This window comes from Electrophorus electricus, chromosome 1, assembly GCF_041902795.1.
Source record: "Electrophorus electricus isolate QZ-2024a chromosome 1, ASM4190279v1, whole genome shotgun sequence".
NCBI lineage: Eukaryota > Metazoa > Chordata > Actinopteri > Gymnotiformes > Gymnotidae > Electrophorus > Electrophorus electricus.
Window position 1 is genome coordinate 28,527,479 of NC_137497.1, and position 27,020 is coordinate 28,554,498.

The 27,020-nt window shown below is 37.7% G+C and overlaps 1 protein-coding gene across 1 annotated transcript; it reads right to left on the reverse strand.

Moving 5' to 3' along the window:
- Nucleotides 1-257: 257 nt before the first annotated feature.
- ajm1 (apical junction component 1 homolog) lies at nt 258-26,614 on the reverse strand. The gene is made up of 2 exons (XM_027007954.3): nt 26,482-26,614; nt 258-9,539 (listed from the first exon to the last, which is right to left on the reverse strand). Exon 2 carries the CDS (start codon nt 9,483-9,485, stop codon nt 6,210-6,212), a length of 3,276 nt encoding a protein of 1,091 aa, XP_026863755.2. The 5' UTR covers nt 9,486-9,539; nt 26,482-26,614; the 3' UTR covers nt 258-6,209.
- Between the last annotated feature and the right edge of the window lie 406 nt (nt 26,615-27,020).

Consider the following 27,020-nt stretch of genomic DNA (forward strand, 5'->3'; position numbering starts at 1 on the left):
AAACATTTGTGATGCCTCTTATTGTCAAATCATGATTCATATATCATGCTGAAACTAATATCTAAGCTAATATTTTTTTATTAGGGTCCCAAGTATAATTTTTATTGTTTTCACATGAAGATATGTAGAAACACATATTTGTGGGTAAATGTTATTAACAGCATGCTATGTGATTAAATGTTATTAACAGCATGCTATGTGATCTCATTCTTGATCAGTTTACTATGGTTAAGAAATCACACAAGTCTGAAAAGAAATTGCTGTAAATGTATCTTCATTTCACTCTTCTTGATCAGTTTATTATGTTTAACAAATCACAGTTTGAAAAAAAAATACAGTTTTTATGTTTTAACATGTGGCATACACTCATTTGTTCTGACTACTTCTTGATGCATGACTTTAAAATCTTTCTCTCATACATATGTATTTATAATTGCATGTGTATATCATATCTTTATATCATACACATCACTCAAAAAGTATTCAGTTACATGTTCAATCTCTTTATATTAAAAATATGAATAGGAGGCACAGAATATCACACTTTATTTCTGGGTATTTTGGGCATATGCTTTATTGTTTTAGAGCTGTGTTTCAATTTCAGGTGAACATATGTAGGTTATTGAAATAGCATATGTCTTAAAACAGCATTTTATTTGGTTAGATGCTTCAATTGTGGGCACATAATAGAGCACTGGAGATGTGGGTTTTTTTAGCCTTTCCTCTGGTCTTTGGCATCTGGCTTTGAAGTCAGTAAACAGGGAGATTCCATAACTGTGATCTGTAAATAGTAATCATCATCCATAAACAAAGATGAGATTCTGTATTTTTGCCTCATTCATATTTTTGCTTTTAATCCAAAACTCTTTGATTTTGCTATTCCAGTGTTTTTGGTGAGTGGTTTTGTATTACCAGTATATTTTCAAATATCAAATAATCAAACAAGTTACCATAATCATTTTTGAATAAAAAACAAAACAAAATCACATGCAGTCATTTCTGTCTTCATATCCTTTTTCTCCATTTAGACCATGTACTTTAATAGTTTAACAGTGATTTTCATTGAGATGTTAAAGGAGTAGTACAACCAAAAATTTAAATCGCAAACTTTCCCCATTGTTCCAGGTGTGGTTAATAAACTAAGATAGAAATTTGGTTCTGTTTTGGTGCACAGATACCTGGATTAATGATACAATGTTATAGGAGCTGATACTCAATAGTATTAAATATCCATAACTGGACTTAAAAATGTCCAATACCCATAACTGGACTAAAAATAAACCATATTTGTTGTATTTAAATAGTAGTTTAACTTACAGTCTCTCCCTACCCACTGTATGCTCCCAATAAGCACAATCACAACAAACAGTATAACTGAAACCAACAAGCAGGTATATACCACTGTATGATATGCTTGAAAGGAGGATGGGCCCCATTTTGAGCCTTTGTTCCTCTCAAGGTTCCTTTTTCATGCTCTAGGGAGTTTTACCTTACCATTATTGCCCTTGGCCTGCTCACTGAGGGCTTGGACATGGACATTTGTAAAGTTGCTTTGTGACAACTGTTGTAAAAAGTACTTTATAAATAAATTTGACTTGACTTGACTTAAGCATGGCCTGGATTGACTGTAAGAAAGCATTTAACACAATGCTACACACATGCATACTTGAATGCCTAGCCCTGTATAAAGTCAATAAGGGCCTTCATCCAGAGCTCAGTAGGACACTGGAGGACTACACTTCAGGCCAGAAAAATTTGGTCAGCTGATAGTAAAAATAGGTACTCTGATTAGGACAGAGGGTATTGATCCACCACAAGGCCATTTAACAGAACTGGAGGACAGCTACAAATACTTGTGGATTCTCTTCTCACGCAGGAACCATGAGGCAGAAATGGACATGTGGACAGCAGCATATTGTAAGGCAGGTCCTCAAGAGCCAGTTGAATGAGAATAATAAAATCAAAGCCATAAACACATATTCCCTGCCAATCATCAGAGATCCAGCATGCACAATAAGCTGGCATGACCAGAAAACTCAAAATGCATGTGGCACGCCACCCAAGATCCAACATCTAAGACTCTATACCTGTCATAAGGAGCTTGGATGGGACCTACAAAGTGTAAGAGCCACTGTCCTGAGTGAGATTCAAAATATCCATGAATAGATCCAAGAAATGGCGGTTCAATTATGAGCTCACGTGGAAAATCTTCAAACAGATGGGGGACATGATCACCACTGAAACAGAGGAGGTCACATGGCAAGATGAAACCATCCATGGAATGTACCATCAGGAGATAGCAGAGGTGGCTGAGACGACAAATCTACCAATGGCTGGAAAAAGGACAGCACAGAGATACTAATTGCAGAAAAAAGATCAAGCACTATGCACTAGATCAATCCAAATCGGATGCCTCACACAAAACAAGATGCAAATTGTAAAAAGGAACCTCTGAGACAATTCAGCACCTAATATCCAGGTGAAAGATGTTGGCAGGGAAAGCATACACTGAGTGAGTGAACCACCTATCTGGGATCATAATAATAGTAAAAATTCCTGAGTCTATGTAAAGTAAAGAGTTCTGTGATGTTTTTTGACATGCAGTTTCAACATGCTAAAAGTTAAATTTATTGGCCATAACTTGCAATATACACTTCTAGTGAACACAAAACCTAGATTTGCTTAGCCACGCTCTGTGATTAAAAATCCACAGTAATTTTAATGACATTCATGCATGCACAAAAGTTGTTTTAAGATACCCAAATATTTTTCTCTATAATTGTTTTGACACAATCTATTAAAGTAGTTCTTTACCACATTTTTAAAGCATGTCAGTGGTGTTCCTGGCATGCAAGTTCATCATGCTAATTTGGGTTTAATTGTCATCACAAATTGTTTGAAATCTATACCTCTAGTGAACTCAAAAAACTCTGATAGTTTATTGACCACACACTTGGTAAAATTGTGTTAATTTTCAGATGAAATATTCATTTATGTGCAGGAGTTGTACTAAGACATTGTTTCAAACTGGCAATATATGCATACATACACTACTCAACAACAAAACTGTTAGACAACTTTACAAAGCAATAAATTATCAAAATTGAATTGGTGATTAATGCAAATATTCCATATTCCAAACCTAAAAAGGTAACACAAAGTAATTTAAAACAGTTAAAGAGACATATTCACCTAAAGGCTATACACTAAACGTAAATTTAGTATCAATGATGAAGGGGCTATTAGTGAATTATCTTAATACATATGAAATGTTTCTAAATTGGGAAGAATATTTGAATATACTTCCTATTTTTGGTTTTGTGCCATATATCACTATCCAGCTATCCCGAGCCATTTCGAAAATTAAGGCTGTACTTATGGAAATGTGGGCATTTTGAAGTTGATCAGGTGCATACCTATGCATAAGACCTACCCTACAAAGAGTTATAGTTTAAAAGAAAGGCTTTTTGAATGGAAGTAGGTACATACTGATGAAAACAGAGTTCAGAGATTACTTAATAAAAATGTTGTTCTAGGAACAAGTGGATGTTTATCCAGTGTGTATATTGTATCTGTTCGATGTTTATCCAGTGTGTATATCCTGTTCACTATATAGCAAGTGATGCAAAGAAAAATGTAGTCATCATGTATCTTTAAAGGTGCATTAGTTGATTTCCCCCCTTTTCTTAATAATTTCAATAAACTGTGAAATATGTAGAACATAATAATATACTTGGCTAAATCTGGAAAGCACCCTGCATTCCCAGGTCCTCGAACTGTTGACAAAAAACACACTGTGCTGCAAAAAAATTCATGACAAGAAATAATATTGGAAGTGCTTTTCAGAATATTACATTTGAAAGGGATGAAATTGGACCCAGAATTAGTGATGTTCCTTTTGGAGAGGTATGTAAACAAGATCTGTATAATGCATTGAACTATTTGAGTGCCACACTTTGCATGAATAACCAAGTAGATAAAGCTTTATCACTTATAGAGCTAAATAAAGTAATACCTTGGGTGAACCACCTTCAGAGATATGCAATGAAGGTCAACTGCATTAAAGTCCCTTGCAGCTAAAGAGGCTAACAAACTAACACATGTAGTGAGTGATAAACTCACTAGTGGTACTCTCACACCACAAAATCATTATGAGCCAAATTCTATGGCCAAATTCTAATAATTTAAAAAGCTAAATTTCATAGTGGGCAACACAACATTTCAGTAATTGAACTCCGTTGGCCACTGTAGATCTTAGACGTGTGCTTTGTGTTAAAGGCAGGAATAGAAGACAGATACAAAGAGTGAAAAAAAAAAAATCATCCCCGAGTTGATATCTAGTGTCTAGTGGTGGCATTTCTTGAATGTTGACTAATGCACCTTTAACTGCAGAGTAGCTACAAAACCAGTGTGAAGTTGTATTCCTAATCTTATGGCTATAACTTGGACTAATCTTGAAAATGACATTTCAAATGACAGTTAACAGGATCCAGGACATAAACTGCAAGTCTGAGTGGTTTAAATGTTGCCTTAAGCCAGCCGTACATCTCAAGATTTTAAAAAGTCAGAAGTCAGAGCTCCTTTTACATTTTATGAGTCTTTATGACAGGATCACCTTTATATCATAGAGGTATACACACCAGATAGTTTAGTAAGGATGTTAGATTGCATATTTTGTCCATTACACAAACCCTTTTAGTTTACATCATTATGAATCTTAATCTCTTATAAATCTTTCAAGCAACTAAGCATCACATTATACAAGTTTCACTCACTGATTAAGCTAAAGAGGTGAAGATTCTTTTTGATATAGACCAAATAATATATCTTTAGATCCCAAAATAAAAAAGTGGTGTAGTGCTAGGTTATCAATAAACTATGAAAAAAGATTTCATTTTAGATTATAACAGTGTCAACAATAGAAGACCATATTTCTTTTGAAGTTGGGCTCACACTAATCTGTTAATGTGTAAGGGTAGAAAATATATAAAAACATTGTTTTCCGAGTGAAAATAATATATAGCTACCAAGATGCACTTGGATCACATAACTCTACTAACAAAATTACAGCAGCTGTTCAAAACATGCCCATCATAATCATAATATATTTCTATTTCTAGTGGTTGATTACAAGGGCATTATATTAAAGCAGAAGAGATTCTGTTCACAGTGTTTTAAATGTAATAGCACAGGTCAATCCCTAATGACCTAATAACACCTGTAATACCATGTCAAATGTTTCCAATTTAAATATGTCTAAGTTCATTATTGCTTAAGGTATTCATAGTTATTCTACCAAGCATATATAAAACCACCAATGACTGAATTTGATGGCAACATGCATTATGTAAACCATTACTTGTAATCAGTCCGAGTCTTGTGTACTTAATGTACCTTTTTAGTGTCTTTGTTTGTGTGTGTGTGTTTCATGGTTACATGTGGCTCATCTTAGGAAACGTTTTATTTTACCCTTTTTTGTTTAATCAGGTGTGTTACAGAAGGATGAACTGCCCAAATTTTTTTTTGCAGGAGTGGGACTGAATTGATCCTTAATAAAATTAACTGAAGTTACTGCATTAAATTTAGAATTTCCCATTCACCTCAAAGCAGATGAAAATAGTACATTCTTCACTTTCTGATAATAGCTTTTTCATACAGCACTTTTTGTTATGCATTAAAATTCTAAGGTTGTTTGTGTATTTTGTCATTAAGTTGCATCATGATTTTTTCTACACTCATAAATATCCATATTCTCAATATAATATAATATAATATAATATAATATAATATAATATAATATATAATATACATTGTTTTTTTACACAAAACATTTTTAGTGGGAGGATGTTGGTAGTGCTTGCATAGAACAAAATATTCTTTGAAGTAAATGAAATATTTATAATTTATCATTACATTTTTTTCTGAGAATAATAAAATAAAGTGATGTCAACGAGGAGAGCTGGCAGAACTTGGCAAATGCAATAAAAGCAAAACAAACCCATTCAGTTATTACCAAAATGTTAATAAATACATTTTGTGGTTTCTAACAATACTGAACTTAGAGACATGATTTTTTTTTTCAATAACAAAATACATACCTATAAATGTTTATCATAAATAAGCTTGGTATAGAGATATGTACTGTATAACAATATATATGTATATTTATATATCTATACATATATATGTACATCAAAAGGTGCACTTATCTAAATAATATCATCTAGAAGATGCGGTGTAGCTACCCAGTCTAAAGTCCTTGGCTCAGAGGCTGCCATTATCATGCACATGAACTGCTTGCCAGTTCTCTTGTCAATAGGATAAATTGTGGTGGGGGTGAACCTCCTGTTGCTCTCCACAAATTCGCAGAGTTTCTGGTACACTTGAGGGTACTCATGACGAAGAAACACCCCACGAATCCTTAGCTCCCGTTGAATGTTAATGAAACAAATCTCCCTGGCTTTTCTCCCTTCCTCACCATCTTTGTCAATGTCAGCTGTACCTGGTGGTGGAGTGAGGATTAGTGTCTCCATGTCACTTTCTTTACTGTGAACTTTCCTCTCTGGGCTGTACGAAGCTAAAGCAACCTTGGCGTACTTCCTGACGGTTGGGGCTTGGACCCTTGGAGATGGTCCGTCAGGCACTTGTTCACCAACAGCAATTGATACATTCAAGAGAAAACATTCATTAGGGTCATACTCCTTACCTGCCTCTTGAAGCTCTTTACAGTATTCCCCAAGATTATCTCTAAAGCCATCTAGTTCACGTAGAGACAGGTATGTTGGAGACATGAGGAGGCTTTCTAAACCAAACTGAAGGAAATTTGTTGATGATCCTGGGTTTGGAAATCCCAAAAATAGAACACCTCTTCCTCGAGACAGGTATCCCACTTTTGCTATACGTGAAAAAGCTTTGTGGACCTCACCAGTTTCTCGACAGTACTTGATAATGTGGCGACACACACTGCCCATTCGTCCATAGAGACAGCTCTCCTTGTGAACATCCCAGTCTTCTCTTCGGCAGTTGCGAGAACAGTAGTATGTGTAGCAGCTGTGGCAGGATTTAAAATAGAGGCAAGCATTAAACAATGTCTCTGTCCGACGGCATTTATTGTTAGAGCAAATCATCGTGTCATCCTCATCTGGGCTTTGGTCCGGGGAGCACTCGTCAGTACTGCGAAGTCCATCAAAACTCCCCTCTGTCTCAGGATCTATTTTTATAGAGGTGGGTTGTTTATCAAGAGGCATACTACTCTCAGAATCTGCCTTTGAATCCTTTCTTCTTGAAGATGCTGCCTCTTCTTCATCGATAAGCTTTCTGAGTTGATCTAGCAGGTCTTCACTGGGCTTTCGGCTAGCAGGAGGCTTGTAATCAATAACTAGGTCAGCTAAGAGCTCATCAAGTTGTTCCAAGCTTTGTTTGAGGGAAACACTTTGATGTGTCTTTTCTTTAACTGATCCCCAGGCCATTGTCTCTTGGTGAGAGCAATCTTCATCTCGGGAGCTTTTAGAATCCAGCACATCCCAACTCGCAGACCGTGCCTCTGTTTTACTACCCTTGCTAGATTTTATATCATTGTCTGTAATGGTGATCTCAGGGGTGATAAACCATTGTTTGCTTGAGGTGCTCCTAGCATCAGTTGGGCTTTTATCAGTGAGGGAATTTTCAGACAAGGATAATGCTGCGTAGCGTCTAGGTGAACTTGAAAGGTTAACAACAACTGGTTTTGGTCTATCTTTTGCTGAAAAAGCTTGTTTTCCCTGACAGAGAATATTCTCATCACTTTTCCCACGAGAAACAGGCTGTTCCCTCTCTACATGGGTATTGAGAATGTTATCCCAAGACCTTGAGTAAGGTCTTGGGTCAGTTACTGCTTTTGTTGACTCCATACATGGGTTGGTGTACCAAGGTGTAAGCACTGGCTCTTCTTTAACTCTTGTTGGTGTGACCTGAGAGGTGTATGAAGAAGGATAGTGTGTGGAATAGCCAGACACATCTGAGCTATAACAGTCATCTGATGGTGGTTGAACCACATGAGCACGGTGTCTACCTTCTGTGTAGTTTGCCCGTGCTGGAATGTGATGTTCTAGTGGTGGCACATAGGGATCACCCATGTAGAAAATTGTAGGAGGAACTGCTTGAATCTGATATGTCCTGGGGTCATCACTATAGAAAGTCCGTGCTGGGGGTGTCTGTATTATGTATGGCCCCGGTTCATTTGCAGCATATGATTTTGGATATACAGGTGCAGGATATTTGTAAGTGTCTATTTCTGTTAAATATTGCCTAGCAGGAATTGTATGGACCACAGAAGTCCTTGGATCTTCAAAATAGTGTACATTGGGAGAGTAAGTTTGGCTAGGAATACTGAAGCATTCATCCTGATAGTAGGTTCTTGCTGGAGCTGAAGATCCATGCTTTCCCAAATCTTCTGCATAGAAGAATTTAGTGGGCACATTGGGGCTTGAGTGAGCCCTTCGTTCCCTTCCATAGTGCTCCCTTGATTCTCGTGTAGAAGGCATCCTTTGTACTGGGGTCTCTACTGGCAACATGTAACTGTTTGGCATACTTTGGGAATACTGGTATGCAGGCCTGTACTCATCTGTGAAGAATTCAGTGGATGGTGTTGTTTTAGACATGCAGGAATGGCGAGGTACAGTAAGACTCCTACTGCTACTACTATGATACCTCTGCCAAGGTATGTCCACTTTTGGAGTGGAAGGCTTCTGTACATGCTGCTGCAAAGCTGTCTCATCAGGTTTAATATCCATGCGACACCGAACATGAGGACTAATGGCAAGTTTATCAGGCCCTCCCTCATCCAAACTTTCAGTCACATACACAGGAGAGTACCTGCTGGTATCAGTCTTCTGTGGTTGCAGTTTAATTGGATGTACCTCATTTACTAGTGCCCGAGTAATTGCATGGGAGGACGCTCTTCTTGGAGACCCCTCTGGCCTCCACTGAGGATGCCTTGATCTATGAACTTCCCTTCCTCTTCTTGCCACTGGAGGAGAACTATCAGTTCTTACAGGCGTGAGGTTCGTCTGGACCCGTGGAGCACTTCTTGATCTCGCTCTTCTCTTAAGTTCGGTCACAGCAACTTCACCAGCTATTTCAGCAGTCAAATGCTGAGGGGTCAGTTGGAAGTTATATAGGTCTGGGGAAGAAAAGCGGTGGAATCCTTGCCCATGTTGGTGGGCTAAGGCATTCCAGACAACTTCTGGATTGGCTGTATATCTGTCACACCTTCTATTTGAGTAGTCCATTTTGATTGTATTATATTTGGGCTTGTCTGGAATTTCCGTATTAAAGATATGGCAGTGCCTTTTTTTGTTGTTCTGGGTATCCTTTGGTGTTTGGATGTAAGCAGAATAACATTGTTTAGAAGAATAGCATGACTTTGTGTGGGTTGAGAAAGAACTCACTTTAACAGCTTGATACACAGTAGATTCCAGTATGTTGGGTGGATCTGTGCGTGTCATCTTAATAGAACTCCTTTAGATTCCTCCATGAAATCATTTTTAAGTTTCCATACCCTGCATAAGGAAAACAAAAGACAAAAAATAGAACTGTTTTAAACTTGTGATGAGTGCATCTTCTAAGGTAATAATAATAATAATAATACAAATAAAAGCACAGCAAATTCAGTCTTTATCACATACTGAACACCAACATAAAGAAGACGAAGAAAAATAAGCATATCAGTGTTTTCTATTCATAAGATAGCTTTCTATTTTCAGAACTTAATCTCCAGAGATACAATACCTGTTATAAAAACAGTTGTCATCTAGAGCTGCTTGGGGCAATGCTAGCCTCTGAAACAGCAATATTTACTTCTAGGAGCAAGGTATTCAAATCCCTTGATGTACTCACTGTAATCACTGTACTCACCACATCAAAGCCCTTGATGTACACAGTGTAATTCTGTTCTGGATTTTGTTGGATTAGGAGTATTTATGATCTCATACCCTTTTCTGTTGTTTAAGGAGTCTGTGTTGCATTATTTATCCAAATGTCCTTTCAAAACAGGAAGCAATAGTGTTTTGAGATAGCAAGACAGCAAAGTACTATAGTCAGGTACTATTTACTCGTACCGTGGTGTACTGTGACTTTTTTTTTTTATACAGCACTTCGTACAAGCTTCCATACTCTTCTCTTCTCTCTCCATATCAGGTTCCTAGTTGGAATTCATTAGGGTTAGAACTGTATGAGTGTTTTGAGGAGTTTAAAGAAATCAAATATTTGACTCAGACATATAAAATGTCTCACAACTTTAAATCACACTACATCCAAGCTTGTTTTTTTAAACTGAGGTTCTAACTATTTCTGAATATTTCCTACTTCTAGACCTCATCACTGCATTTGATCACTAAGTATGTACTTATGCTGAGTTGCATCTCATTTATAAATTTCAATTCAATTCAGTATTACTATCATTCACAATATGCAAACACGTGTAAATGAAAACATGGTATGGCTTCACTAAGACACAAGTGGAATAAAAATTACACAGGCAGCATAAAATGAAAGAAATATAAAGAATATATAAAATACACATTCAATATACAATGAAATATTGACTTGTGCAGACTGTGCAAACTGCAATTGGATTGTAAGATGTGCAAATGACAAATGTAAACATCAATATTTGGATGTGCAAAAAGAGTTATGCATTTTACAAGGATAAGATACTGTCAAAATGAGAGATGTCAGTAGTTTATAGTTAGGTTTGTAGTCAGGACAGTTAGTGGTGAGTAGCCAGGTTTAGATGTATATGAGCTTGGGTGGGGTGGGGGCTGTTTTTGATCCTGGGTGTCCAGGATTGGAGATTCCTATAGTTTCTCCCATGGGGCAGGAGGGAGGACAAGCCGTGGTTGGGATGAGTGGGATCTCTGCTGAAACCGAGACCTTTGCATAGACACTGTTTATGATAAATGTCTTTAATGGCAGGTACCAATGATATTCTGGGCTTCCATGAAGATCCTCAATAGGGCTTTCTGATTTGAGATGCATCTGGTTAGGATGCTCTCAATGATACAGTGGTAGGAACTAGTGAGTAGTTTCTGTGATAGGTGTGCATTTCTCAGCCTCCTCAGGAAATGCACGTGCTGTTGGGTTTTCTTTACTAGGTAGTGGATGTGTGGGGGCCATGAAAAGGTCCAAGACATTTTAAAACAAGAAACACACTCCACTTCAGCCCCATTGATAAAGCTGGGTGAGTGATTAATTTTACATTTCATGAAATACATAATATGTAGCTGCAATTAATTGATCAAATTGGTACCAGTATCACTTTCAGAGTCATATCACTGAAACGCTATCATAGTTTGTCTGATCTTGACAAAAATGGAAACATTTATTCACAATACCAATCTGAGGAAAACTGCAAAGTTTGAGGAAAATCAGTTGTCGGGAGGCTCTACAGTGCAGAATTACCTATTTTATAATCGTAAGCCTTGTGTTTTTCAGATGTAAATGGGCAGAATTAAGGAAATGTAGTTCCCCTCAACAGAAATTTACAGACATACATGTAATGACAGAATGATGTTGACTGCTAAGTTAGAGTATGATCTGCTATCAGAAGGCAATACATTGTACAGCTAACTACTTTGCATACTTTGTTGTTATTGAGGTGTGCAAAGTGTACATGCAATAATAGATGTTGTCTGTTTATAAAAATAAAGCATATGTTTAATCGTGCCCCTTCTCTGCATCCTGAGTGCCTCATCACATCACAGTGCCCAACTTCTACCAAGAAAATGCCAGTAATTTATGTATATTACTGCATACCATCCCCCATGTTCCTACTGAGTGTTTGCAAGAATTTTCAGACTTCTTATCATGCATAGTACTATCAATTGATAAGGTAGTCATCATTGGTGATGTCAATATTCATTGAAAATACACACGATTCTTTTACAAAGAACTTTCAATCAATTATGATTCTGTGGGTATCACTTAGAATGTGGTGGGGCCTATGCAGAATCATAACCATACTTTAGACCTAATCCTATCTCTTGGTATTGGCAGAGAGAGTTTAACAGTACTCCCTCAAAGTGAGGCAGTATCTGACCATTTCCCAGTAACGTATGAAGTGTGTTTGAATTGATATTCGTCATATTCGCTGCATTTATTAATACTTTAACAGATTTAACAAACATTGATCTACGTGTGGGTGTGAACCACTGTCACTCAAAGAAAATAGTTCTTTATGGCCCAACAGCCATGACAGAATCTAAATGTGCTGGGTGTTAGGGGTCTATTCAGGAACATTCACTATGTGAGCAACATGCATTTTGTGGTAACTAAAGGCTTGTGTATTTTGTGTTAGGTTACGAAGCACAGGAACACGTGTTTTTGTACAAAGACGTGAGCAAGCAAATAAAGAACTTTACTAGCATTCTATATACTTTAATGACGTCACGCAGTTGCTTTGATGGTAATTGAATTTTCTGTAACAAAATCTGAAGTAAGGTGCAGTAATCAGTTAATTTTTACCCTCTTTCTTTATTAGTTTACTAATTTCTTATTGTTAGTCTGTAGTCAGGTAGGAATTTGCTAATCATGCCTTATATTGAGGAAACGTTTCTGGATGGGCTAATTAACAATGGAGTTCCATTGTACTGACAGTAACGAATCCAAACTCCTGCTTCAGCAAGACCTGTTCACAAAGGCCTATTGCTCTCCATCTGACCCAGCTCCATTACCTTGGTCCAAGTACCCTGTTCTTTTTACCATCATTTTCACCAAAAATGGACTGTTTGGACGCTCTCTTTTTCCAGACTGCTTTGTGGGCATGCACGCTCCCCGCCATGGTCTACATGATTGAGCACCAGCAAGTCATAAGAACCAGCATTTCCCTTTACATTAACAGTTGATAACTGTACAGGGCATAATGGGTGGTTAAATTCTTTTGACTACTCATTCTTCCTGAGATTAAATTATTCAGTAAAATAGCACTTTAAATGTTGATTTTCTAAAGGGAGGAAACCATTGGAAGAATAACAAAAACATGAATGATGTAATCCAAATTTTCACTAGAAAGATGGATAAATCTGCAAAGAAAAAAATATGTTCTTCTGCTAGCCAGCTAAATATTACCTGGCAGTTATGTTAAACAGAAGATTATCTATAGAGGAAGGTAAGTATACTCGAAGCAGCACCCAGCAAAAATAATTGCCAAATGAAAACAATATGTCAGGATTTTGAACAGAGATGGAGTTGAATGCAGTAAAAATATACAGTTTAATAGGAGCAATCCAAAGAGAAGTCAAATACTGGCAATGATCAATAAAATTACAGGCACAGAGCAAATAGATCCAAAGGGAATAGGCAAAAGAGTATCCAAAAACAGGCAGGTAATCCAATAGTACAAAACAGCAAGCAAGATAAACTATAGCTCAGTAACTTAATGCTGGCAAACAAGACTTTGCAACAACAAGTAGTGACAAGAGGGTATATATAGTGAACACATTAAGGAGAACGAGACAGAGGTGAGGTTAGAACTCAGATGACTGGGAACCTACAGGAGGTTAATGGGATGTGTAGTCCACAGTAGACCGAGTTGCAGCAGAGAGTATTTTTAATGACAACATTTATCAAATTATCTATCAGTTTTATAACTTAATGTCTTGTCCAAAGTACCTAGGAACAATGAGATAATACATTGAACCAGAAGGACTGCTTTGTTCAAGTACACCTAGAGGGTAAGACAGTGTTCAAGAGCTAATCATGGTGGCACAAGAACAAACCATTGGTAAAAATGAGTATCATATCAGAGAAGACCTAAGGAGCCACAGAGTCCACAAAATAATCCAGCACCTAGTAGTAGGGAACAGGTGGAAGGAATAGATCTACAGAAACATGTGTAGCATATGAGCTAGACACCCACACCAGACAGACATAAGGGGCTCCCTGGGATATCAGCACCCCAATAGGTGGTAAATATAGTGACTTGTTTTGAGAAGAACATATGCTACTCTTTTTAAGATGTTATTTGAATGATGTCATATGCTTGTTTATGGTTTTTAGCATGTAGATTTGCCACAACTGCACACACCTCCTGTTTATAATTATGATTGCTTTTTTAGTTCACCTAGTGACTGCTGTGACTAGGGCAGGTGACAAAACAGGGGTAGGGCCTTGTGGAGCTTGAAAAGAGAGCTGATAAGGGGGAACAGACCCTAGTGGGGATGTTATGGGTTAGAAACTTATATTCAACCCTTCAAAGCAAGGAGGCAGATAAATGTGATACTCCAGGAGTCTGCGAGAGCAGGGGTGGAGGATGACTCACAGGATTACATGGCTATGGACTTTGGAATGGTTTTTACTACAAGAAAGGAGATAAACATAGGAGTAACCAAGATGGTATTATTTCTATTATTTAAATTTATATAGTGCCTTTCTCATACTCAAGGACACTTTACAGATTTATATTAGCTTTTTACAATCACTCACACACCGATGAGAAGCGGCAGCCAATTTGTGCACATTGTCTAATCCAGAAACCACAGCCCCCTAGGGGACTGCATAAGGTGCAGGGGAAAGGGAGGAGGTTAAGACCAGGATAGAGCCTCAACCATCACTGGACATAAAGTTGTGGCCAAAGGTTTTGAGACTAGCACAAATTTTGGTTTTCATAAAGTTGCTGCTTCAGTTTTTATGCGGCAGTTTGCAATAACTCGAGATTGTGAAGAGTGATCAGATGAGTTGCAATTAATTGCAAAGTCATTCCTTCCCATGAAAATTAACTTAATCCCAAAAATTACTACATTCCAGCCACTGCATTTCAGCCCTGCCACAAAATGGCCTGCTAACATAATTTCAGTGATTGTCTCAATAGCTCAGGAGTGTTAACGAGGGCAAGGCAGCTGACAGTTCACTCTGTCATGCTGATAAGAAGAGCAGACTGGTTGCTTTCAAAGGGTGGTGGTGCTTGAAGTTGTCTTCTGTTAACCATGGTTACCTCCAAGGGAACATGTGCAGTCATCATTGCATTGCATCAAAAGGACTTCAGAGGCAAGGACATTGCTGCTTGTAAGATAGCACCTAAATCAACCATTTATCAAATCAAGAACTTCAAGGACAGGGGTTCAATTGCAGTGAAGAAGGCTTCAGGGCTCCCAAGAAAGTCAAGCAAGCACCAGGAATGTCTCCTAAAGAGGATGCAGCTACAGGATCTGCACCACCAGTGCAGAGCTTGCTCAGGAATGGCAGAAGGCAGGTGTGAGTGCTTTTGCATGCACAATGAGGCAAAGGCTTTTGGAGGATGGCTTGGGAAAGATGGGCAGCAAAGAAGCCACTTCTCTCCAAGAAAAACATCAAGGACAGATTAACATTCTTCAGGAAGTATAGGGATTGGATTTGAGTAAAATTATTTTCTCTGATGAAGCCCCCTTCAGACTGTTTTGGACATCTGGTCAAATGATTGCCCAGAGAAGAAAAGGTGAGCACTACCATGAGTCCTGTGTTATGCAGTGAGGCATCCTGAGACCATTCATGTGTCGATCCAGAAGCAATTTGGTGATGACCAATGCTTTTTCCAGCATGATGGAGCACCATGTCCCAAGGCAAAAGTGATGACCAAGTGGCTCAGTGATCAAAACATTGAAATTTTGGGTCCATGGCCAGGAAACTCCCCAGATAGCAGTTCCATTGAGAACCTGTGGTCAAATCCCCAAAAAGTGGTTGGACCAAAAAAAAAAAAAAACAAAAAAAAAAAACACCATCACACAGAAACTGTGATCAACTCTGAGTGAAGAAAACCCCCCATTAGGCAAGAATGGGTTGTCATCAGTCAAGAAGCTAATATCCAGCATGCCAAGGCAAATTGCAGAAGTCTTAAAATAGAATGATAAACACTGTAAATATCAAGTCTTTGCTTAAACTAGATGTGTCAATAAAAGGTTAAACTTATGAAATGCTTATAATTGTACTTCACTATACTGTATAAACATCTGACAAAAGGCTCTAAAAAAAAAAGAAAGAGGCAGTAAACTTTGTGAAAACCAAAATTTGTGTCTGTCTTGTACATGTGCACTGTGGGAGGAAACCAGAGACCCTGCAGGAAACCCACAAAAGCACAGGGAGAACATGGAAACTCCATGGTAGGAAAAAGATTATAGGTGTGTGTGTAAAAATGTGACATTAATGAGAGGACTGAGGATTCATCAAGGAAACAGGAGTTTCCTTGATGTTTATCCCACCTTGCTAGTAGAAGGGGTGGTGCTAATATTGGGAAATAATTTGGCAGTTGGAGACATGAGTCGGGATGTTCCTCCTCCTTCTTTGGTTCGCGTGTCACCAGTGTGTTCTTAGTCTGATGGTAGTACTCACGAATTTCCAAAAGTTTTTACAGCTTGCGCAATAAGTTGAGTTATGAGTTCCGAAACTGAATGTTAATTCTGCATTTCTTAATTTAACTGAAGTCAAGTCTGCATTTTGGTCACTTGAACTTCATTGGTCTTTATATCGTAGTGACCTAATTTCAGCACAATTGGAATGTGGGCCTGGGTGGCATCCACCATGGTATGGTCAGGGAAAGAAGTGGATAGAGTGGCATATTGTTACTTTATACAGGATGATGTGTTGGTTTATAAGAGGGCCTCATCATGATTGTTCTGGAGGGGACCCTCTGTTTCAGGTTGTTGCAGCTGTTAAGTTTTGGCATCTGGTTTTGCAGACAGCAAGCAGGGAGATGGCAAGTAACTTGGGGGTTAGGAAGACGTATGAGAGTCAGGCATAATTTTTATTGCCCTTGCTTGAAGGATATATTTCATATTGTCATACATGTCAGTTAACTGGTAAACCAAATAAGACTATTCAGCCTGTTCCTTTGTATCCTGTTAATGCAGCAAGTAACCTATTTGAACCTTTCATTATAGTCTGTGTTGTTCATCTCCTGTAATCAAAATCAGGATCTGTTTATTTATTAACAGTGATGTCAGGTCACTTGTTATTTTGCTGCTTATCCTTAGCATTCTCTAATGACCAAATCCATGGTTAAAGTATTGTATGTATAGTTTATTTGTATGAATTAAATTGACTTCACATGTATTCAGATATGTTGCATCAGCACAAAGTCAGTGGGCACTAGAACATTGGAGGATGAGAAGCTTCCTGATGTTGTATTGCAGCCTTGATTTAGAAATACTTAGGAAACTTTTTGGGTTCATTTGTTAGAGGAAAGGGGTATATAGTTATAATATAGGGATATTATTTTACTTATTGTTTTGTTACATGATGTACAAATCATGTTATATCATGCGCTCATTAAATTGAGCATGATATTGACATGAGGGATGCATCAGTGTTTTTACTGGTTTTTCCTCAGATTGACATTTAGAGGATATTTGTGTTATTATACAATAAAGGATTGGTTAAAACAATATTTTTCTAGTAGGGCATCACCATGCTTTCACATTATGTCTGTGATGTGAATAATGTAGCAACAGTTTCTTTTCCACTTCTCAGTAGGAAAGGCTTCCAACTTTGTTGGTTCTGTAAATTTGTCCTAATAAAGGATTATCAGCATAACATGGGCTTGAACCCTGGTCAGATAGGTGATAATACCAACAGCTTACTGGGTGAGCAACCACACTCTATAGAGCTGGTAAAACAAGAAACAAATACCAAAGGTGGGGAGTGAACCCCAGCCACATTTTCACAAGAGGAACAAATACCCACTAGACTGTGGCAGCTATAAAACTACCTGTGCGTATATCGCCCTTCAAAGGAATGGAGGATGACAAAACTAGAGGGAAAAAACTAAAACACCACACTGAGCATGGGAAAAGGGAGAACCAAGGATGCAACAGGAAGAATGGAAGCCCCGATGCCCTGGGGAAAACAAGACTAAAACTTCCCAAACAAAACCAGAAAACAGGGAGGAACTGTAATGGCTAAGGAGAGCCTTGGGAGAGAGACAGATTTGAGGGGGAAATCTGGAGAGAGGAGGGGACGTGTAAAAACACAAACAACCTCGCAGCGCAGAAGTAAGGTGTAGCACAAGGAGGAAAACTGGAGAGGGAAGGAGACATGTAAAAACACAAACAACCTCGCAGTGCAGAAGTGAGGTGTAGCACAAGGGCCTACAGACCTCAATACCCAAAGTTACCAGCTAAGCGCTTTGCTCAGAACTTTGGCAAAGACCCAGCACTGAGTGACTGGGTTACTGGGCTTATATAGGTCCAGCCCAGCTGTTGGGCATTAAGCCTGATTAGTAGCGTGCCTGACTCGAGGTCTCCCTCTGGTGGCCGAAGGGGGCCTCGGCCTGGCACCAACCCTTACAATCGGTGCCATAGTCAGCTCACACTCAAAACATTTCTGCATTTATTACAACGTCTGGTTTATTCTCAACCTTCCAACAATCAATGACTATGTTATTTCTAGGTCAGTGGTCTGCACAGTGTATATGGATGATGTGGTAAATTTTAGTGACACTTGAACATGGGCATTGACTATGAGCTTTATTCCCATGTTCCCAAGAGCCTAAATTCTCTCTTACCTTGGCAAAATGTGAGTTTGCTAAAGCCATAGTAGTTTTTGGGGGGAAATCAGTAGGGCAGGGTAAAGTATAACTCATACATACTAAGGTGCATGCTATTGGTGATTTTTCTTTTCCTACAACAGAGTTGATGCATTTCTTGGGAGTAACTTTTCTTCTAAGTTTCTAATTTTTCTGCAGTGGTTTGTTCATTAATACATCTTCTAAAAGCTAAAACCAAATTTTATTGGTCTCCTAAGTGCCAACCTACTTTTGAAGATCCAGAGTTACTATTGTGTACCAGTGTTAAGTGCTCCGTGTTGGTTGCTCTGTATTTGGATCAACCCTTTTTGTTGCAGGTGGATGCTAGCTAATTGGGCACAGGAGCAAACCTTTTGCAAAAGGATGAGGAAGAGCTAGATCATGCTGTGAGTTCCTAAGTTCAATAAACATATGTTGACCTATTCAACAACTGAGAAGGAAGTGCTCACATTTAGGTGTTATAGCATTTTGATTTGTATGTGGGTTGTGGTGCATCTCCTGTAATTGTATATTCTGATCATATGTTTTTTTTTTTGCTTGTTTGTTTATTTTTTATCCCTTTCCAAATGCTTTCCAAATGCTATCTCTTGCCCATTGTGAGTAACATCGGTAAAAGAGTGAGCCTATGCTTTGCTTATGGTGTTTTATTTTCTCTCTCTCTCTCTCTCTCTCTCTCTCTCTCTCTCTTTGCCTTGCAGGTGTGAGAACTAAGTGAAAAGTGTACTTTATACTGAGCATATGGTGGGTTATATTGATTTTTTTAAATATTGAGAACTGTGTTTACTGTAATTGATCATGTTATAGGGAACAGAAGCCAGGTAGTAGTAGGGATTCTATCTGTTAGGAGGGAGTTGTTGAAGCCCTGCCTGGGTCTGGTCTGTGTATGTTCTCTGTCTCCAGAATGCTGGATTCAGAATAGATGCTGCTGATTTCTCAGATCTTCCAGTATTGTAGAGACATGATTTTAAAGCTAAAGAATGCTCTATTTGTTTAATCTTTAAACATGTGCAGTCTCTCTGTTAGCTCATCAAGAGCCAGGTGGGTGTAACACTTCTAAACAGTCGAATTGAACTCACTTTATTTAAGGACTAGAGAAAATAGACAATCCTGTCATTACTTAATGGCCAAATAAAATACACTGAAATATGTCATCTGTCATACAGGGTAAAAACGGTCACTTCAGTAAAATCTGTTACACATCAGTTTTTCATGCCAATGTTTTAAGAGTACAGGAAATACTACAGCATCTTTTTTAAAGTTCTTAATTTTGTTAAATAGTGGGAAATGACAACTTTGTGTTCATGCTTGTTCACAAATGTTTCTACTATAAAAGGCTCATTTGTATATTCACTATAAAATATTTATTATTGAATATTGTACATATATTAGAATTAGAATCAATGTCCTGCTGGAGGACTCCTACCAGGCAAACCTAAAATCTAATTTTTGGAGTTATGAACCAACATATTATAGATCCACATTGGGAATCTGGAAGAAAAACAGCCTCTTTAAACAGTCACAGTGGGGGTTAGGCTATTCTACATTATCTTGACTTTTTATCTCAAACCTACCTCATCAAGAAAAATTATTGAGTAGACTTTTGACTCCAGAACACAATGTTCTCTCCATCCAAAGTACATGTGTTCTAGCCCACCCCCCCAAAAAAACAAACATTTTAGCTCCACTGTGAAATCCAGGAGGATTCCTGAAAAAAGAAAATCACATAGGAACTAATGGTTAGCAATTAGCATTCTATACCAGTTTCAACCATGAGGGGCCAATTCAGTTCAATGGTGTCAACAAGCAGAAGCAATGAAAAACAAAAGCTGGCCATTGTTAAAGGTGAGTCAAATTATTATTATTTTTTTTAATTAAAAAATTTATAACAGGTGATGTTATGCACGAAGTAGTTAGCTTGTTAAATTTAGAGAACTGTGGAGAACCCTGACCACAGAGCAGAGTTTTACCTTTCAGGGCTTCTATATAAATGTGATGGTCATCCCATGGACCTATCCACTAATTTTGGTTCTCCATAATTTTTGTCTAATTCCACTATTTTGTCGAATATGACAATGGTGATCTTGAGAAAGCCACTGGATAAAGCCACTGGATAAATTGAGTATATAAAACTCCTGTGAGTTCTCTTGAAGGACCATCTGCTCAGGCTGATCTGGCAGTACCCCCCTTCCTACACCTGTCTGCAAATGCAGTAATGTTTATCCAGCCATTTTCAATTTTTTAACTGATTTGTAAAATAGAACAGAGACAGACAGAGTAATCACCCATCACAACCTTGATATAATATAAATTGTTTTGCATATACATAAGCTTAGTGTATCTCACATTATCATGGAACATGCATCTTACTTTACATTTATGGCATTTAGCTGATGCTTTTATCCAAAGCAACTTACAAATTATGACTGAGTACAACTTGAGCAATTGAGGGTTAAGGGTCTTGCTCAGCAGTCCAACAATGGCAACTTGGCAGTGGTGGAACCAACAACCTTCCAATTACAAGTCAAGTACCTTAACCACTGAGCTACCACTGCTAGTTTACCAAAACTAACTGCCCAAGAGGTGCAGCGGAAAGCATGTGACATGCATGCTTTCAATTTTGAACTTTTGATGCTTTTTGCTTATTGGATGGCTTACTTGAATACATTCAGTGGTATACAAAGCTTTGCTGGAGTTATGAGGATTTCTTTATTCCTTACACAATTTTGGATTGTTGTTTTAGATTTACAGATACAATAAATTCTTTCAAATGATCTAAATGCCTATATAGTTCCAATTTGCTACGTGACCAGACATACATAGAAAACAGGTAGTGTTTTTGGACAATTATTTTAAAAGTATACTGAAATGTAATAAATGGAATTAAAAGAGTAATTAAATTACCAACACTCAACATTTAACAAACCAATAGGCTACTAAATAATTAGTAGGATTGGTATTAGATGCTGTAGAATTTAACTTGAAGTCTATGGGACTGCTGTGTGCATCAGAACTGATGCAAAATGACACCTTTGGTGTGGGTGTATACTGACACCAAAGAGTTCTGCCTGAGTGTCAACAATGGGTGTCAGCAAAAAAATGTAAGCATCTTATAAAATTGTGGTACACATTTAATTGATACTGCTACAACTATACACAGAGCAAGCCCAATGCATAAGCAAACTGAGCCAATATGGTTATACTGTGGCCCATGGACTGCTTTAAAATGCTCCTTTACTTTGCCATGCAATGCCCCTTTTGCTCTAAAATGCCTCTTTACTTTGCCATGCCATGGAATACCCCCTTTACATCAACATGTCCTTTTCTCTGTGGTAAAGCATAGCTACTCACTTTCAAGCACATTTAAACATTACCTTTTGTACTTTGTAACAATAAAGACATTGTTACAATAACAATGTAACAATATTTGTAACAATATTTCATATTATCCCTATTTGTAATTGTACTAGATAAACTATTAACTCTAATTGGGCCAAGCAGAATTAATGTTCATGTTCATGTGCACACTGTAAAAGATGTTAACTGGATTCGCTAGCACAGTCAGTCAGATTAATGTAAGGTTACAGTGTTCTCTTCTGTGTTGATGGAAAAAGCAACAAAAAAGTAATGCCACAAAGAAGGACATATACTTCTGGAGCAGAGCATACAATGAACAAGAAAACAAGATAAGAAAAACAGCAAGATATTTTGCATGATTAAAGGCTGGTCATGCAAAATAGATGCATCAAATGAACATTCAGTTCAGTCAAGGTACATTCAGCTAATGTTTGCTATCATTTTAATTTAACATTAGGTCACAAAATATTACCTGTTATACTCGAAATGTCTCTAGCTAGCTAGTTGAAATAAATTGTTTCTGAGTACTGTCACGGTAGGCCGGTCATCTAGCAGGAGGGACACACCCACTCCTGCTCAGAATTGCACCGCACACCTGCCACGATCCCAAATACAGGCCTATTAACCCTAATCACCTGTTCTTTATTTTCCCTCTTATTATTTAAGAGCACAGGTTCCTGAAATCAGCGTTGCACATTAGCAGACCGAAGAGGACCACACTTCACCCCAGCTCTGCGCTAATCAAAGCCAAATGCCTCTTTTCTTTTCCTTTGCCACTACCAGCCTTGTTTCATTATGATGGATATTAAAGAAGCCTTTATTTCAGCCTCGCCTCTCGCTCCCTCTGTGCTGCCACCGTCACAAATGTTATTCGGCCTTATATTTTATTCTTGAATCATTATTTTGATTTTGTTACAGGTTCTTCTTATGATTTTTCTCATTATTTAAGTATTTAATTGATTTAATATTCCCTGTTTTTTATATTTGCATTTTTTTTTAAATATAAGATGGAAACTGAGGGAGGTAATGTTTATTTGATTTTACTTGTAGTTGAGTATAGTTCTTCACTTTTGCACATTACAAATTGTTTTAAAATAAAAGCAAGTAAACTTGTTTACCATGAATAGAACAAAAGCAGAATTATGTAGCATTTGCAGCATGTTTAAGCAATGTAAGATATTTTTGTCTCTAAAACTTATCCAGAGCATGTTGTGTTTTGGGGCATTTTGGAGCCAGATAAAGGCAGAAATTACAACTGAGAAAAAATATTTGTGCTTGAAACTTGTTCTTGAGGCAGTAGACAAAAGAAGGCTAAATGTGCAAAGTAAATGCCTTGGGTGACTGACAGCCATTACAATGAAAATGATGCATTTAGTTAAACATATCAGATTGATACTTTGCTCATTTTCCTATGTTCTTTGAGTTTATTAATTTGTAACATTTATAATTATCTAGTCACATTTAAATTCATAACACCTTTCCTAGGCGCATTGATGGTGATCCAGATGCATGTCGTATTAAAGTGGTATTAAATGGTCTCTGAACATCTTCATTGCCTCTGAACCTCTTCAAAAAAAAAAAAAAGAGTAAACCTTTACTCATTGTGCCTAACAGTATGATTACATAATTAATCTGTGAGGTAAAACCGTAATTTTATAATATAACTGAATTGATACCACAACTTTGGGGGTATGCATTACATTTCCAATTCAAAAACCACAAGCAGAGCTTTTCTGCCAGCTGACAGTTATAAACTCTAATTTCTTTCTAACAGCCACTTTCTTAGTCTTCTGTCATTCTTTGTCCTCTCTGGTCTTCTATTCTAATTTTACAGGCTTAAAATGTCCAGTGTGTTCTTCACACTTTATACACTTGCCAGTGTCTGTTCTGGCATTCATATGCTGCAAACTCCATCTCTAATTTCTATAATACCTAAACATGATGGGAGATCATCTAAAACAGAAGGAATCATGCCAGACCAAAAGCATACTGAATACTAGCATACTAAATACTAAAAGTGGTGTTTGTATGAATCTTTTAGCTTTCAAGTGTTGAGAAAACATCGTATAATAAGTAGTGAAGGCTACACAGACAAAAATGCATTTATAGTGCAACTACAACCACTAATTTCTGCTTGACTTCAAGTAAAAAACTACACTGTGTGCACAATTAGGCAAGAGAGTATTTTGACCATCTCATAATTTGTATGCATATTTTCCAACTCCACGTGTTGAAAAAAAGACACAAATTAACTGCCAAAGATCTGAGAGAAATCAAACGTGAAGTGACCAGGAACCCGTTATCCTCCATTGCTGTCACATTCCAGACCTGGAACCTACCTGGAGTGACCATAAGTACAAGGTGTTCAGTACTCAGAGACATGGCCAAGGTAAGGAAAGCTGAAACCCGACCACCACCGAACAAGACACATAAGGTGAAAAGTCAAGACTGGGCCACAAAATATCTAAAGATAGATTTTTCAAAGGTTTTATGGACTGATGAGATGAGAGTGCCTCTTGACAGACCATATGGATAGGACCATGGCTGGATCAATCACAGAGCTCCACTTCGACTTGGACGCCAGCAAGGTGGAGGTGGGGTACTTCTATGGGCTGGTATTATTAAAGATGAACCAGTTGGTACCTTTTCAAGTTGAAGATTGACTCAAAATCAACTCCCAAACCTACCGCCAGTTTTTAGAAGACACTTTTTTCAAACAGTGGTCCAAGAAAAAGTCTGCATATTTAAAAAAGACCATGATTTTTATGCAGGACAATGCTCTATCACATGCATTGAAGTACTCCACTGCGTGGCTAGCCAGTAAAGGCCCCCTGCCTCACCTGACATAAACCCTATTGAGAACTTGTGGGCCCTTCTTAAATGGGAGATTTACAGTGAAGGAAAACAGTACCTTTCTCTGAACAGCGCTGAGAGACTATGGTTGGTGCTACACAAAATGTTGATCATCAACAGATTAAGAATCTGACACACTCCATGAAGGGAAGGCTTATGACTGTTATTGAAAAGGGTGGCTATATTGATCACTGATTTTTTTTTTAAATGTCAGAAATGTTTATTTGTAAATTTTGAGTTGTTAAATATTATTATTTATTATTCACTTTCACAGAGGGAAATTTTCCAATCTCATTTATTTTCATTTTTCATTTAGTTGTGTAATAATTCTGCTCACTAATAGTTTAATAATAATAATTGCGCACACATACATATTCTCCTAAGAAAGCCAAATCCTCACTTTTACTTGCTTAAATATTCAGGTTTGAGGTTTATTAACATTTTGGATGGACCGAGAGTTTTTCAATAATAAAATAATTCCTCAAAAATACAACTCGGCCTAATAATTGTGCACACAGTGTACAACAGCATGCTTGGCAAAACCCATAACCACAAGACCCTTCCAATTAAACAATGTGATTGAATTATGCTTTGTTGGAGCTCCCTCACCCATATCAATGCCAAGAGGAAAACAGCAGTGTCAGATTCGTGTGGGCTCAACTCTGCCACCAGAAAAAGTGCATACAGTATACAAATAACCAATATTGTAATTTTTACAGTGACACACAGGCCTAATTCTCTAAACGTTTTGTAACCCCTGAAAAGTGTTGTACATGACCATCTGCATAATGGGTACCTCTGCATGGGAGGTGAGGCAAAGTAGTGAAGTGAAAATGAGACAGAGGAAGACAGACCTGAGCTGAACTAAGTATACTGTGTGTGTGTATGCACGTGAGAGAGAGAGCGAGAGAGAGAGAGAGAGAGAGAGAGAGAAAGTGAGAGTACGTCAATATTATTTCCTATATTCATTTCAGACAAACACTGCAAGCCACTAAATTGTAAACAACCACAGTAATGAAACTACAGGATTTTCTACTACAGTGTATTCTTCGATGTGCTTTGCAAACGACTGCAGCATGTAAAATCTGTACATTACAGGCGCTCGTCAGGCACTACAGTCGTGTTCTCTTATCATATGACGACAGCGCCACAGCATCCTATACCACGTGACACAAGTGAACAGTTTCATCACGCATCATTAAAGGTTAGTCCAGTTTCACTAGTAGGATGTCCCTGCCTTTGGGCAGCCTCGAAATTTCTATGAATTCCAACATAATTAAAAAAAACAACACCCCCCCCCCCCCCCAAACCTTTAAAATAAATTCTGTGTATGTTAATAGTTATTAATCGAGAACCTACATACGTTATGATTTATAAATACGGTAAAGGTAACCAATGTAAACATAATCTAAATTAAACACAATTTTTTGAGTGGCAGGCATATGTAAGATCATATAAGCAACGAACATGCACACAGGCACCTTTTCGCGAGGATAGGTATGCAGCTACATGCATTATTTCATTAAAAAAATATATATCTATATATATATAGATATATATATCTCACGTCTTATGTTAACTTGAACTGATATAAAATGATTCTCCCAGAATGCTTATGTCTAAAACTGAAACATGTTAGAGGACAGTACAGCGGAAGTAAAATCGTTATTCCCTCGTCATATTAAGGATCTGTACTGATGAAGCGACCGACAGCGCAACACAGCGATGTAGGACGATGCTCTTACCGTTTTAATCCCACCACCAACAGCATAATTATCCATTTCCCCCCCAAAATATGTAGATAGGCTACAATGCTGAGTAATTTGACGATAGCCGGATTTTAATGTAAGTAAAAATGACATTTATCCGTCTTATCGGTCAATCATGTCGTCCTCCACGCCTTGGCGTACTGCTGTGCGTATGGTTAGCACTGCATACGTCGCGTTACTACTAGCTCTTCTCTCAGTAGGATACCCGGCGTTTCCAATGCGTCTAATACGCTTTTTAAAGGGGCGTGCCAAATGCCAGTTTGTGTAAGCCTATTTGAGCGCGGGTTTATGTAGGCTATAGTCATTCGTTTCAGATGTGAAGTGAGAACTGTTACCCGAAAATGGATTTTGAATTTAAGTAAGTTTGTTTTGATATGACGTCACGGTGCTTGTGAATACACTGAAAACAAATACCATGACGGTGCTTAAGTTTCCATTAAAATGTTCCACTGGAAATTACAATTGTTTTTAGTGTACAATTGCTCTGTGATAGATCTTATGTTTCCTAATACATT